Source organism: Aulostomus chinensis, chromosome 19 (genome assembly GCF_037954235.1).
Source record: "Aulostomus chinensis isolate RoL2024-O1b breed Wild chromosome 19, RoL_Achi_v1.0, whole genome shotgun sequence".
Lineage (NCBI taxonomy): Eukaryota > Metazoa > Chordata > Actinopteri > Syngnathiformes > Aulostomidae > Aulostomus > Aulostomus chinensis.
Genome location: NC_141338.1, coordinates 20268196 through 20284318, shown reverse-complemented (window position 1 = coordinate 20284318; position 16123 = coordinate 20268196). Strand labels below are relative to the sequence as shown.

Below are 16123 nucleotides of genomic sequence, written 5' to 3'. Positions count from 1 at the left end.
CTGACCAGAATTCAAATATCTACCAACTTTAACTGCAGACATGGTGGCACAAATCCCAATGAGACTCATTACCAAGCTTCCCTTCTGAATCAGTTTGGGGTTCTCAACATTTTTACATCTACACGCCTCAGATCCGCCTGTTAAAATGCTGCGTGCCGCCACGGTGGCTGTGTGTAATCAGAAGTAACCGAGTTGGGATGAGACAGAGCATCTGAGGTGAGGCAGCTGTGATGGCGCGGCACGTGCTGCTCAAAGACGCCACATTCTTACTGTATGAGCTCAGAAAAATAACATAATTCAGGCTGTCAACAATAATACAGTAACCTATAACCCAGATTTGAAGACTACATCTGGGGTTGGACATAGCCCGTACCGGACAGAACTCCAGGAACTTGCACACGGTGGTGCCTGACATTCTCAGTATGGCTGCATCACTGCATGCTGTTGAACCTCCTGGTTTAGAACCAGACAAATTACCTATAAAACACTGAAGCAAGGATCAGCCTGATGCAAACAATATGTTTATTTCTGCGGTAAAGCAGGACTTCACCAGGTGTCTCTGGGACCGAGCCGGGCTCATGCGGCTCGCACACGAATCGACACGTTGGCTCGACTTATCAGCCCTGGAGGGTGAGCCTGGTTTCTGTCTGGACCTGGGGCAGAGATCAGTGTGTAGTCATGTCATAGTGCGTGTTCCAGGATGTTCTGTGTTCTTGTGTTCTCTGTAGTGGTTACAGCTGGGTTCTAAGAACGCTTCACTTCCAGCGGTGGCTGCCCCTCGATGGTGGAACAGCTGACTGTTACATGAGGTTACCGAGTCCCTGCTAGAGACCCAACTCTTCTCATTATGCGCTGGTTGAGCTGGTCCTCCCTCGGTTCTGGAGCATTGTAGTGATACGTGACATTATAATATTGTAACACTGGCGAGGGAGGTGTCATGTAGTGATGTGCTAAAAGTTTAGAACTCAAACCACCTCCACTGGCTGGTTGAGAACGTGTGTACCAAACCATGTAAAGCAACAGCAGTCACCACAAGGGTACAGTCACCAATTCTGCTTGTTAGAAAGAGAACAACATCTCGTGGGAGCGACTGGACTGTCCTCTGCTTCATTGCCTCAATAGAACAATAGGCGGTAGAGGAGGCTCAGCCACCCACCCAGCCCCTCCCTCCCTCTAACTTGCTGTCCCTCACCACAGCTGTTACAGGACTCTGGCAGCAAGACCAAAAACAACTCTACATAAGCAAACGTCAGAAAACACTGCGGTGGAACTGGGAGAGCCCCGATTTTCCAGTCTGAGTTCACACTGGTTTACACTTACAGTGGCTCCTTTCTAAAAGTTGTTTCCAAACCATTGCAAGAACTAATCTGAAAGCTCTCAAGATTTGCCCCACCACTGCACCCTGCAGAGGGATCATCTGTTCCTTCTCTTCCTCCCTCATTCCTTCACTTGTTCTTCCCTCCACGGCTCCCGTCTCACATGACCCAGATAGAGGAGGGACAGGGGAGAATGGAGGGAGGAAGGACACCTAGTGTATCCATATTTAGATCTGCTCCCTCTCTGATGCCTCCTCATCACCAGGTCATTCTGTCCCCAGGGAAACACGCCTGCTGGGGCCAAGCCAACATGTGACTCATGTCATGTGACATCTGTTTGAGTAAATGTGAAGGCCAACATACAGTACGTCAATCTACTCTATTCTGTCTGAGAGCAGATGTAATAACTCACTCCTGTGTCTGCTCCCAGTCTGTGTGTGTACACTCACAGCCAGTGCCTCGGGACGGACTCCCAGTTTCACCGCAGAAACAACTAAATGGTTCAAATCTGAGCCCCTGCAGGAAGGACGAGTAGTAATTATACTGGTTATACTAGTACTCGCTTACCTGACCAGCAAGCTGCATTTATAACAGATGGCAACAACTGTGTGTGTATAGCTAGCTAGCTAGATAGAGGTAGCCAGTGGAAAAGTTCTAGAAATAAAGTCTGTGCTCAGCGCAAAAGGTAAATGACAGTAAGAGTTGGTGGAGAGGTTTGTCACTACAGTGCAAGCTTGGCAAAAAGTGTGTGTGTGTGTGTGTGTGTGTGTGTGTGTGTGTCACACAGACCTGAGTGTTCACAACCAGTCTGACGGAGGTAAAGTCAGTAATTAGCTTGTTACATTGAGCTACATTTGCAAACAATCCTCCATTACTCACTTTCTGACAACGTGCATGTGGTGTCTGAGGTGCAGCGTAACATTTCCTTACCACAGGAGTCCTCGTCACTGCCGTCCGTGCAGTCCTCGTCTCCATCACACTTCCAGACGGACGGGATGCAGCGGCCATTTCCACACTGGAACTGGTTGGCCTCACATTCTGTCTTTGTTCCTACAGAGACAAAGATGGGAAACTCAGGCGATTCTGGGGATCATCAGTTATCGTTGGTTTAGAGGAGATCAGCCCTAACAGGGTAGGCTCGTTTCACAGGAAGTAGCTGGCACTTGGAACAGACTTCAGCCACGACACGGCCCCCATCTCGCAGGCCAACCACCATCAACTCACACGACAGTTTATTTCAAAAATAAGTTGAGTTGAATTTTTTTCACAGCTTTTTCATGTCTTTACTTTCTGCACTAAATTGCAGCGTAGCATTGCGAAGCATCACATCAGTCAGCAGGACATGAATCTATCAATAAAATCGTAATCCACCCATACAGACATGCAGCCAACTATCGAGCCATCCCTAGAAGAGAAAGCTCCTCTTCATACTCCCACCAAAACTCTCTACTTGTCTGCAGTAGAAGATGAGACTCAGAAATTACACTCATTAACCTGAAGATGTTTCGTGGAGCGACAGCAGCTCAACTGTTGTCAGAGGGACCGAGGCAGAAGCTGGTCCTGCTGGGTAAAGCCAGCAGCAGGTGGCTGACGGGAGAGCTCGCACTCCCACGCACAGACCACATCAGTTCAGGCTCACGATCAAACTCTCTGAATGGAGGGTTGGAATTGGGTCAGATTTAACTGATGCCAATCCCATATCAATTCTGCTGATCCCTGATTAATTCTTGACATGGAAAAAAACAAAACAAAACAAAACAAAAACAGCAAAAAGGTTATTTTCAGCATCAATACAAGAGTTTGATCACAATCCAGCAGGGATTCTGACCTGCAGCCGTCCTGTTCTGTTCCACAGGAGACGGTGCACCAGGCTCATTAGATCCTGGTTAACCCTGGCCTTTAATCCATCCTGGCTGGACTACCACTCAGGTTCCTGTTGCAGTGGAACCTCGTTTACACGTGCCAGCGTGGTGCTGAAGCCATGATGACCTCAGACGTTTACCTTTGGTACAGGATGGAACTTAATCCGTATCACACATCACCGCCTTCAGACCCTGTGCCACAAACACACTGCAGACATGTCGATCAGTAAAACATGTTGGCGTTGATAAAAGTAACTGATCAGCTCAGCACATGTGGAACAGGTTCTCCAATCACATCCCAACTCACCAGGAAGATATAATTACAAGGTCAGTCAGTGCAAAAATCGAAAAGTAAAGAAAATTGAAAAAAAACTTCCATGCAGCAGAAAGTCCAGTGACCAAATGAAAACGTCCCACGGGGAACACATCAGACGAGAGGAGCTCGACCCTGGACTACGGAGTTGATCGCGTCCTCTCCTTGTCTAGGGGGAACAGATGTGAGACCTTTTGGAGATGCTGCCTCAGCCCAGCCACACACATCTGGCCACCCCTCGGGTGTCATGGAACTCATGTCACCAAATTACCTTCTTCTCCCCGGAGCAGTTTCCTTCTGTTCTGATCGAGTCAAACACACTGAGGCTTCTGGACTTCCTACTTTAGTCACAGCAGACCAGTTGGTGCCATTCGATACCTGTACTTCATAGTATTCATGGTGTCCTCCAGGGTGTTACAGCCAGGGGGGCCACCAGGCCTGACTGACTGATTATGAGCGGAGTTCTTGTTGAGTGCTAACACTGTATTCTCTAATATTACTGATAAATGTGACCAGCAATACAAAGCTGGTTTCAATACTCAGTAGCATCAGGACTCAATTCTAGTTCATGGTGTAAAAACTTGATATTATCTACAACCCTTGTCTATATTTTGTGGTTGTTAAAAACATTCCTAGACTGTTGAGTTGATTCTGCTTTGGGTGATGTAGACGACTTCCTGCAGGGCTCTACGGAGCCACATCTTCAAAATGCTCAATTCAAAAAACTCCCTCTGCGAATCGGTTACCTGTAGGGCCCCTGCCGTCAGTGGGCCCCTGCCGTCAGTGGGCCCCTGCCGTCAGTGGGGTGCTGGGCCACTGCTGGACCCCAGTCAGAAAAAGACACTTGGCCGATGTTTGGCTGCAACTGGGCCACAAGCTCCCCCCATACGATTCTTGCCTCTGGGCACATGGATGAAACCTTGTGACTGTATAAAGAAGATGAGGAACTATTTTGCGTCATCACGATGGAAAAGAATTCGAAAGTCCTGAATCGGCAAATCAAGCGGAGCTGCTGCCCACTCGGGCCATAAAGAGGAAGCATCGGTGCTGAAGCAGTCGTCTGACACAGTCAACACTTTAACCACTGGACAACATTCAAGGATTCTCCAGTATTTTTGTTATATTTTAACACACAAAAGGACAAACTTACTACTAAAACTGCTCTCTGTCAGTAGCAAAAAGGACCACTGAGTTAAGAGGCTGACGTCAGCCGATACCAGTGAGTCCAGCAGGGACCTGCTTCCTTCGCCTCCAATATCTGAGGTTTAGCATCGGCCCATACGGTGAAGAAAGATGGCGCTGAATCAACACACAGCAGGCCTGGCTGAGTGGAGGAGGCTGATCATTCTGTGGGCAAGGCAACGTCACACTTGGCTTGAACATGACTTTCTTAATTTTGTAAACAGACATAAATGTAGTGAATTATTCATCTAACAACTGTCCCGTCTTAAGCGTAGAGAGGAATTTCAAATTCAGATGTTTAGTCAAGTACAATTAAGTAGGCTAAACATTCCCGACTAGCGTTCCTATTACCCTCGGATTTTAAAATGCAAGAGAACAGGTGAATAAACGGACATGTAGCTTCAACAGCGTGGTCAAACAACACATTAAAAAAAAAAAAAAAGGGACCAAAATCAGTTTGAAATAGTCCAGGCGCCGCAATCAGGGGTTTAAAATCCAACATAAAAGAAATAATTACGGACCAAATACTGAGAAAAAAAAACCCAACAGCTTCACCAGCTTGATAGGCAAATAAACGGTAATCAGCTCTTCACCATGGTTTTGGTTTATTAAAGCAATACTGCAGATTCTCTGCTGCTATGGAAACGTTTATCTGATTGGCCGGCTGGGGACCCAGTATTCAAGGACTCGGGTCAAAAATCGAGGACCAACAAACAAAAGTGTTTTTACACACACACACACACACACACACACACACACACACACACACACACACACACACACACACACACACAAAATGAGTAGGCAACACACAACATCATCAACACGTGTAAATAGCTTTCAAGAATCTGTACAACTGTGACAAGAAAAAAGCATCTTTGGCACATTCATGAAAGGTTCCACCAATGTTCTCCTGCTCTAAATTCTTAAATCCAAACTGGCATGTCAGAGGAACCCGTTCCGGGCCTGCAGTCCCAGCCACAAGCAGGGCACCTCAGGCTAAAATCCGGGGAGCTGAAACTTTCTGCAACTGCACACTTTGATCCCTCAGGCCGGGAGCAGACGCCAGCCGCACACCAGAGGCCAGTTTTAGCTGACATTTGAAGCTGAACTCCAAACTTCAGCCACACAACAAAGAAGCTTTTGAACCTTTGTTGTAAGTTTAGACACACGTCAGTGCCACAACCTCACAGACCACCTCCTTCCTGTGCCAGGGAGGTCTGGTTCTTCACTGGTTTTGCTGGTTCCTTGTTAGCAGGGTCACCCAGCTGGTTTTCACAGTCCACAGATCTGCAGCTCTGCTCACACTCATTTTGTTCTGGTCAGTTGCCTTGGCAGGTGTAAGCACCGGACACAGAGACCCTTGGGTTTTTACACGCCACGTACATTTGAGGTGCAGTTAGCTTATCATGACCAAAACCCACCCACCCATTCAGGCGCCAGCAGCAGTACGCAGTGTGCTGTTTGCCTTGCAGAAAAGGGGAGCAACAAGCCAGTCCAGCTCGGTCTGCTGCCTGGGAGGTTTTGGATTTGCTGGTGGCCCATCAGCAGAACGACGAAAACCCAAAAACTTTAGTATTATCAGCTTTTCCAAAATGTATTACCGTTCTCGCTTTATTGCAGTTCCCTTTCATCTCACGGAACTTTCGATAAATCACCAGTGTTAATCACAGTGTTTCGTTTTGATGTTACTGTGTCAAACCTAAATGTGTCGATCAGAAGGTCTGGAATAATCCAATGACCTCAATCCAGGCACCTTGAAATTACAGATTATGCTAGTATTCCCAGTGCATCTGATACTCAGAACCTCCAAGAACAGATGGACATTGTGCTTCGTGTAAAGGCTGTCACACTGGAGGTCATGGTGATGCAGTTTTACCCAGTAACAGAGACTGTTACAGTGTACTTATCTTCCTGTCTACAGGCCCGCCCACCCTGAGAACCAGACGCATTTCCACACAACACCCCCCCCCCCATGCGGTGGAGGAATTGGGTCTAGCATGGTATCCCAGTAACTGCATCCATTTTAATGAGGCCAGTGTTGCTGCTGCTCGCCAGCTAATGTGCATGACGTCTTGTTCAAATAGGCTCGTACCATCTCAATCTGTGTGTGTGTGTATATGTATGTACTTGTTTTTTTTAAATAAGACAGGGGGCGGGGGTTGGTGGGGGTGCTACGGGAGAGTGTGTGCTCACATGACTAGCAGTAGTTGCTATTCACCACTGCCCTAAAGAAGGGAGGGAAATCTTTGTAAGACGAGCAACCAAAAGCCGCTCAGCCCCACCATCACCCCCACCATCACCCCCACCAGTAGACCCACTAGCAGCCTGTGTGCAAACAGAACAGATGTGAAAGCAACTACTGGTAAACGTCACCTACACATACAGGGTTAGCTTACCCCTTCAAGTCCTCAGACACACTTTTCTCCAGGAAGTTCGGTGGCTACATGAATATAACCAGGGCTGAGCTCAGCACTGCTAACCACCAGCACACTGACATGGTCCAGTCTCGCAGAGCCACAACCGCTCACCTGACCGGGTGGACCGACCCGTCACCTCAGAACCAAACGCTACTTGAAGACTAGAAGAGCGACTGCTGCTACTAACCATGAGGATGAAGAGGTTTACTGCTGGACACACCGGCATCCTGGTTCTGAGCTAGCTGATGCTAACACTTCCCACCCACCACCATTCACTGGGCTAAGCTGACTAACAGTTAGCTGGTGTGTAAGCCCCTTCCCCAGACAGGGGTCCATAACCTGAGCAGGCCCTGTGGTCGCTTCTCTCTTCTACTTATGGGAATATTGTTGATCATACCCACTGATCGGTGACCACACTCCCAGAAACCTTTGGAAAGGTGAGGACACACCTGAGACCAGCTTCGATGTACAATCCAAGGGGGGCCAAACATGGCACCCGACATTTCATCAGCGTTATGGAATAAAGTTGTTTAGCAGCTGGTGGTGTGAAACAGCTTCATGCTGCTCAAACCAGGTGATAGTCAGAACTCCAACCAGGAGCAGTCAGCCTGACCAGGAATGCTCTGACGCTCTGATGGCGGACGAGTCTGCTGAGCACCAGGATCTTGCAAAACAACAATTCCTTTTGTCTAAATGATCAATGATATTTTAAGATCTTTCCACCGACCAGACGCAGAGCGACTGTATGACGACACAAGCGGCAAGCAGCAAGTTGCGGGAAGGAAGCGGGTGGCTCACCGACACCTGAGGATTCCGCTCCATAGTTCATTCCACCAAGAACTGAACGATATTCCGTAAATAACGACAGTCTCCATAGTTATCTGCCACTCAGACACGAAACATGAGCCCAACTACGAATCAAACGTTGGTTCGCAGCCCAAGTGATGGCTGCGGAGCGATACCGGCCGAAGCGAGGTAGCCACGCCCACCAGGGCCTCCAGCCCGATCACCTGGGCTACGGCCCCCAGGTGCCCCCAGCAACGCGTGAACCCGTTCCGTCCCAGCCGCTCGTCCGGGCTTCGACTCCGAGATTGAACCAGTCACGAGTCGGTCAGTGTCCGTCCCGCTGGCGGTGCTGACGGAGGGAGGAAGGAGAGACCAGGACGCGCAGAAGCGTCGCGGTGACGGAGCGGCAGGCTTCGTGCCTGGACCGCCAGGCTCATTGGCGGCGGCTTCACGGCGGGAGGCTCCTGGTGTTAACGGGCCTCTTCAATCTCCTCCGTGAACCGGCCCCTCGTCGGTACCTGACAGGTACCGTCACACGCGCGGCAACACGCGGAGGCCAGGTTGGCTAGCTGCGGCGGCGCGGCCGAGGCTCCGAGGAGCGGCACGACAGGTGCACAGCCGGGGATGTTAGCGAGCCTCACCGACCGGGCACGGGGTGCGTTTCCCTCGCGGCACCACATACACACATCGACCGCAGAAGCTATCGGGCGCCCGCGCCGTTTCAGGACTTACCGTGAACGGTGGAACAGCGCTGGAGACAGATTAGCATCGGCAGCAGAAGAATCCCCGGTGTGGACGTCACCATCTCTCGCGGTGTACCGTGCGGTTGCTAGCTGAGCGCTCGCGGTCTGCCTCCCTTTCCTGCTGGCTCGCGCTGCCCTCCCTGCTCGGTCTTTGAGTCCGCCGGTTCACGCGCCAACCACATATATGCACAAGACGCGCGCACGCTCTCATATACACTACCTCGCGCGCACACACGCGAACAGAGCGGCTGCACCGACCGGCACACCGACTGAGCAGCAGCACGCGCTAGAGAGAGAGAGAGAGAGAGAGAGAGAGAGAGAGAGCGAGCGAGCTGCGGCGGCGGCCCTCACGCATACCACGCGCCTTATGAACTTGTTCTACAACCACGCGCCGCACCGGCCTCTCGGTCTCCCGGCCTCCTGTACGGTAGTGGATCCATTTCCGAAAACTGACGACAGCAACCGGCGCTGTCGGCTGAGGTGGTGCTACACAGAGCCTGTCACGAGGACTCCGGCCCCCCTCGGTGCACCTCGTTAACCCCTCACCGGCCGCGCGGTTCATGGATCCGCTTTGTTCTTTTACCAACAGAGAAGAACAAACAGCAGAAGACTCGTGAATGACTGATGGGTGGATGGATGATTGATGGGTGGATGGATGATTGATCGATGGATGGATGATTGATGGGTGGATGGATGGATGATTGATGGGTGGATGATTGATGGGTGGATGGATGGTTGATGGATGATTGATCGATGGATGGATGGATGATTGATGGTTGGATGGATTGGTTGATGGATGGATGTTTGATGGATGGATGATTGATGGGTGGATGGATGGATGGTTGATGGGTGGATGGATGGATGATTGATGGGTGGATGGATGGATGATTGATGGATGGATGATTGATGGGTGGATGGATGGTTGATGGATGATTGATCGATGGATGGATGGATGATTGATGGGTGGATGGATGGTTGATGGTTGGATGGATTGGTTGATGGATGATTGGATGGATGGATGTTTGATGGATGGATGATTGATGGGTGGATGAATGGATGGTTGATGGGTGGATGGATTGGTTGATGGATGTTTGATGGATGGATGATTGATGGGTGGATGGATGGATGGTTGATGGGTGGATGGATTGGTTGATGGATGAATAGATGGTTGATGGATGGATGATTGATGGATGGATGGTAGACGGATTGATGGGTGGATGGATGGTTGATGGGTGGATGGATTGATAGATAGATGGTAGACGGATTGATGGGTGGATGGATGGTTGATGGGTGGATGGATTGGTTGATGGATGAATAGATGGTTGATGGATGGATGATTGATGGATGGATTGATAGATAGATGGTAGACGGATTGATGGATGAATAGATGGTTGATGGGTGGATGGATTGGTTGATGGATCGATGAGTGAATGAATGATAGTTGGTTGATTGATGGGTGGATGGATCGATAGGGGAGACCAGGGGCAGTTGTAACAGTACTTTCCTTGAGTCAGAACAAGCTGCTGCAGCACTGGCACATGCTTCACTTTACAAAAGTTTGCAGTATTTGAAACTACAACTTTTAATTTATGTTATTAGGTAAACATTTACACTTTTCAGTCCAAGTATTTTGTACAAGTATGGTTGGAGTCAACTGCTTTGTTCCCTAAAAATAGAAATATTTTGTGAGTCCAAGTACCAGTCCGGGACCAGAAGGATCAGATACGACCCGGGTAAGAAAATGTCTATTTATATGGAGGTGATTGAAGGCTTCTGTCCAGCCAGTCCAACCCTTCCAGAGTGAACCAGCAGACATCATTTCAGCTGAAAGCTGAGTGTTCTCCTGGTCATCATGAACTTCTGTGGCTGGATCTGCGTTGGGGACGGTCCCTGGGGGGCTGGACCTCGCACGGGACAGCAGGTTACTGCTGCACACACTGCTAACGGGACTTACTTTCACGCCTACTACACACTTCAGCAGTGGGACTACGATAAGATCAGGCTCCACTTTAAGTTATCGCATTATTGCTTACCTCCACATGGCCTAATTTACATTAAGGCAACAAAAGTGTATTTTTGGAGGTACACACTCACTAATATCAGTATTGAGCTCTCACGGATGTTTTTCCCTCCTGCATTACTTCTGTGTGAGTGTAGGAAGAGCCAGCCATGCATGACACTTGAAGCGAATGTGTCTGAGTCGAACCAGCTTGCGTGCACTCGGCTGTGCCGGTTCATGTAGCAGCTCTGCTGGCTAACAAACAGCTATCATTTATAATCTCTGAAGAAAAGAACTTCCTAGATTTCATATTCCTCGGGCTCACTGAGGGTCTGTAGCTGCTGTTCTCCTGCCCGGCAGCTGGAGCAGCCAGCTGAGCAGGCTGGGCTGGAGAGCCCCCTCACTGCTCAACCGTGTCCCCAGTGAGAATGGGTTAAGTGTGGGGATAGCACCTCCCTCACCTCCCTAGGAGGCTGAAGCATTCCCGAAGTGGTGGAGTATTTAAGGTGGATGACAAGAGGGGCTGGAGCACGAAGCTCCAGTGGAGCTTCACCTGGGACTGAGAGCTGATTGGCTGAAGGTCTGTCTGGCGTCAACTGAGGAGTCGTAACCGCCCGAGAGGAAACTTTCTTTGCGAACACCAGAATTTGAGAAAATGCATGAAGTGGAGCTCAAGTTTGAGGCTCTTCCTTGAGGAGGAAGTGGAAGTTAAGCTGTTCAGGTGAGCCCCCGGCTTCCTCCTGTGGCGCCGGCGGAGTTTGGCTGACTGATCCATGCTGGGTCAACTGATATTGAATAGATGGTGACAGGCGTGTCCTTTACTAAGGCTTTGTGTGTGTGGTTAAGTGTTAAAAATACATGAGAAGCAAGAGAGGTTAGTTGGTTGGTGCCCCTCCAGTTTTGTTTTGTTTTGGTTTTTTTTGGCCAAAGCAGTTTGTTTGTTTTAAGCCAGAAACCTATATCAAAACATACGTGGCTGGCTCTTTCTGCATTTTGGACTCACAAAGAAGTAATGCAGCTGTTGATAAACATCTCTGTGAGCCCTTTGGGTGAGGTATTACTTTAAGGTCATTCGAAAATGCTGTGTACACGGCAGAGTTTTTTTCAGAGTAATGTATTAATATGCATGCTGGATTATTGCCATGTGATATTCCATGTTCCATGTAAACACTGCCAGTGCTCATTACAGGACATGCAGAAACTTTCCCCCTCACAATGGTGCCCACAAATGCATCTGTTGGCTTTAGAATCTATGAGCTTTTAAAACTGAATTTGTTTTAGCAGCTGGATGCAAGATGTTGCTACTTAACACATGTTGCTTCTCCATGTTTGGACATTGAACTCTCCCAGATTTTAGTTTTCGTCACTCCATGTGCGCTGCATGCTGGACGATGATGGGCGTACCATGTCACAGACCCTGCCGTTCGGTACAAGAAACAAAATGCAGTTGGAAGGTAACTTCAGTTACCAAACATCAAACAATAGCGGCCGATCCTTGTATGTCCTGTAAACTGTGAGGTGGGCGGGTTTGTCCATTATAGATGCTGGATTAGATTCAGATCTGGAGAGTTTTGAGGCCACATGAACACCTTGAACTGGCGTTCGTCATGATGTATGGTCACGGAATTGATTTGCACCAGGGTATGATGGCCTTTTTTATTTGAAACGGTGTTGTGGAGCATTTCTCAACGGCAGGAAACAGAGAGAACAAACTGACCCCAACAAAATACTTCATTTCCCATGATGCTTTGTCAAGCACTACAGCAACTGCTGAGGGACAAAATACATCACACCTCAGGCTATCCTGCTGAAAGAGTCCACACCCTCTATTAAGTAGGGTTTTCATGAACGGGGGGGGGGGGGGGGGGGGGACTTACTCTGCAACAGTGTTTAGGTAAGTGGTCCATGTTTGAATGTCAGAACCCAAGGTTCTCAAGCAGAACAGTGGCCAAAGCATCACACCGCCTCTGTCAGCTCACCTTCTTCCCATAGTGTATGCTGGTGCCATCTCATCCTAGAGAAACCGGGGCCACACACCTGCCCATCCACATGATGTGAAAGAACACCTGGTTCATCAGACCAGGCCACCTTCTTCTATTGTTCTGTGGTCCAGTTCTGGTGCTCACAATTGTAGATACCGTCAAAGGTGTTGGGGGTCAGTGTGGTCACTTCCTTCTCGCTTTAAAGCAAACATTATTTTCACACTGCAAGGAATTCCATGGGCATGGCCATCTTGCATCACACGGAATCGTGCACCCAATATGTGCACATGGGACTTCATGAGATTTGTGTTGCAGACGACCTACGTGTGGACGAGAGCCAGGAAAATTTGTGAAAGATGGAAGAGAATAATTGATGGAATAAAAATATCAAAGACTCGGATGTATATACTATGGCAAGCTACACCTCTACATTTAGGGCTAGTGTAACACATTTAGGGCCAGTGTAACACATTTAGGGCTAGTGTAACAGTGAGGGCCAGTGTAACACATTTAGGGCCAGTGTAACACATTTAGGGGTAGTGTAACAGTGAGGGCCAGTGTAACACATTTAGGGCCAGTGTAACACATTTAGGGCAAGTGTAACACATTTAGGGCTAGTGTAACACATTTAGGGCCAGTGTAACACATTTAGGGCTAGTGTAACAGTGAGGGCCAGTGTAACACATTTAGGGCCAGTGTAACACATTTAGGGGTAGTGTAACAGTGAGGGCCAGTGTAACACATTTAGGGCCAGTGTAACACATTTAGGGCCAGTGTAACACATTTAGGGCTAGTGTAACACATTTAGGGCCAGTGTAACACATTTAGGGCTAGTGTAACAGTGAGGGCCAGTGTAACACATTTAGGGCCAGTGTAACACATTTAGGGCCAGTGTAACACATTTAGGGCTAGTGTAACAGTGAGGGCCAGTGTAACACATTTAGGGCTAGTGTAACAGTGAGGGCCAGTGTAACACATTTAGGGCCAGTGTAGCACACTGACGTCTGGTGTAACACACAGATGGCCAGTTAATCAAACAGAGGCCATGTTTCACGCGCTAAGGGTTAGTGTTACACACAGAGGGCTATCATAGCATACTGTGGGCTAGTTTTACACTGAGGTCTGGTGTAACACACAAAGGCTAATGAAAACCTGAAGTAACCATCTCATACGCTCCTATATTTAACTTTGGCTTCATTGCTGATCATTTGATTAGAGTTGTGGAGGTTTTTTTTTAAAGAGCCATTAGAAATCCTTGACCCACACTTAGCTCTCACATTTCCCCCTCTGTCTGCTGCTATCTCTCCCCATTTTGATTAGAAAGCCTTTGAATTTTCCAATCGCATGCCTGCTGCCAGGTTTCATTGACTCATTTCTTATCAGAGGATAGAACCTTGTCTGCAGCGCTGGCTGATGGCAGCAGATACACCCTAAAGCTCACTCTGTCCCAGATTCTGACTCTCTCTCCCTCACTCCCTGAATAAAAGACCACACAAACCACTGCAGAATTCTGTCTGATGAAATCTCTGACTCTCATCACTGTCGTTATCTCTCTTTCGTGGTCCAAACACCTACACGTCTCATCATTGAAACTTAAACTTGAAACTGTGCGCGCAGCAGTGACTCCAAAAATCTAAATGTGTTTGTACTGCTAATTTGAGAGATGTGGCTTTTTTGAGTGTTGACGGCAGGAAATGATCTGAAGATACAATATTTTCAGAGATTGATGTGGATTCTAATGAGCACAAACAATGGAACACAGGTGCAGACTGACAGTCTGGTAATTCTGGCAACACACTACATTGGCAGCTCTCAAACTGTGGTCCTGAGCTCCCTCTAGTGGGAGGCGGGGGAATCCCCTGAATAAGTTTTACAAATGAAACCAGTTGAAAACATTTACAAAGAACACCAACCATCCATTGTCTTCTGCTTATTCCTACATTAAGGGTCGCGGGGGGCTGGAGCCTATCCCAGCATCCATGGGCAAGAGGCAGGGTTTACATACAGACACAAACAACCATTCACACTCACAGTCACACCTACGGTCAATTTAGAGTCTCCAATCAGCCTCGTCCCCTATTGCATGTCTTTGGATGGTGGCAAGAAGCCAGAGTACCAGAGAGAACCCACACAGGAACAGGGAGAACATGGAGACAGAAAGATCCAGTGCCAGAGCTGGGACTGGAACCTGGAACCTTCTTGCTGTGAGGAGACAGTGCTGACCACTGCACCACCGTGCCGCCCTCCAAAGAACACAGAACGCTAAATACTTCTTAATGAAAATACTTGAACTGAATTGTAATTCACAGTAAGTTTTGTCTTGCAGTATTTTTGTCAGACTGCCACGTGGTTTCATTCATCACATCATGCTGCTCTCGGAGCAGCTCTGCTCAATCCAAAGCTGGCGACGATGAGCCGAGCATGAGCCCTCGTGGATGTTGAAGCAGCGATGCGTGCTACTGCTAATGTTAGCAACAACAAGGCAAGACAATGAGGAGCTGTGACTCCAGTATCTCCAATCTGGACTCCGGTGGACTGAGGAAGAGGCGAGGCCCAAATGTGTGTGTGTGTGTGTGTAAGTGTGTGTGCATGTGCATGTGTGGGTGTGTAAGTGTGGGTTGTTTACACCTGAAACACACCAGTCCGTCAGTGGTGTGTGGTGTCAGCAGGTTGACGCTCACAGATGGTTGGATCTGTGTGTAAAAGCCCTCCAGCAGCAGTTGGCGAGCTGAGCTGACCAGCACCAGGCAGGTTGGCTCTGTGTTGTGTTTGTCACCTGGTCTGGCACCTGCTCAGTGGGGCTCTCAGGAACACACTTGCAAGCCGTTCTTGCCTGCAGACTTACGCCCCCATGTGGGGTACATGGGGAATGAGGAGGGGACCATGTTGGAGGCCACCTGCCCGTATCAAAATAACAGGTACAAATAGTAAAACAGGCAGGGCCACACACTTCTACCAGACCACCAGTAGCAATTACAAAGGTCGGGTTTGTCTTATCTTTATACTGACGCCTTTAATTAGACTCAAGCTCAGACACCTGATAATCCTCCAGTGCAAAAGAGTCCGTAAGCAGCAGAGGCCATGGCAGGGTTTTCATTTCCATCTCAGGATGGAAGAAGGAACATCCAGCTGAGAGGTGACATTTATGAGGCAGACGATTGTACGCAGCAGCCTGCAAACATCAACCCCTCCCAGAATAAATAGCTTTATCCTCGCCTGACCCCCAGCTGAGAGCAGATCGTAATCAGGGCCAGATCTGGGCCAGCCTTCTGAAGATGTTCGTGGCCAAAGGGGGAGAGTCTTTGTCTGGCTGAGAGGAGCAGCTGGGCATCCTTCTCACTGTCTTTATTTTCTCTACTGATCTGTGAGGAGGTGACAGAGAAGGAGGCGGAGCTTCTTGCTCAACATGCCCTGTATCACAATGACACCACAACACTGTTGTATATGAAAGTAGTGTGCCACACACTCAAGATCAGTTGGGGGTTGTGGCTCCTCACATTGTTGGTCAGTAGAAGCTCTC

General features: G+C 48.7%; 1 protein-coding gene across 1 annotated transcript in view; it reads right to left on the bottom strand.

Moving 5' to 3' along the window:
* vldlr (very low density lipoprotein receptor) overlaps positions 1-9052 on the bottom strand; it is a 30165-nt gene extending 21113 nt beyond the window's left edge. Inside the window, exons 1-2 of the mRNA XM_086188451.1 lie at positions 8612-9052; positions 2247-2366 (exon numbers count right to left, since the gene is read on the bottom strand). Coding sequence (XP_086044577.1) covers positions 2247-2366; positions 8612-8684 — 193 coding nt within the window. The 5' untranslated portion in view covers positions 8685-9052. The remainder of the gene's footprint in view (positions 1-2246; positions 2367-8611) is intronic.
* Positions 9053-16123: the final 7071 nt, after the last annotated feature.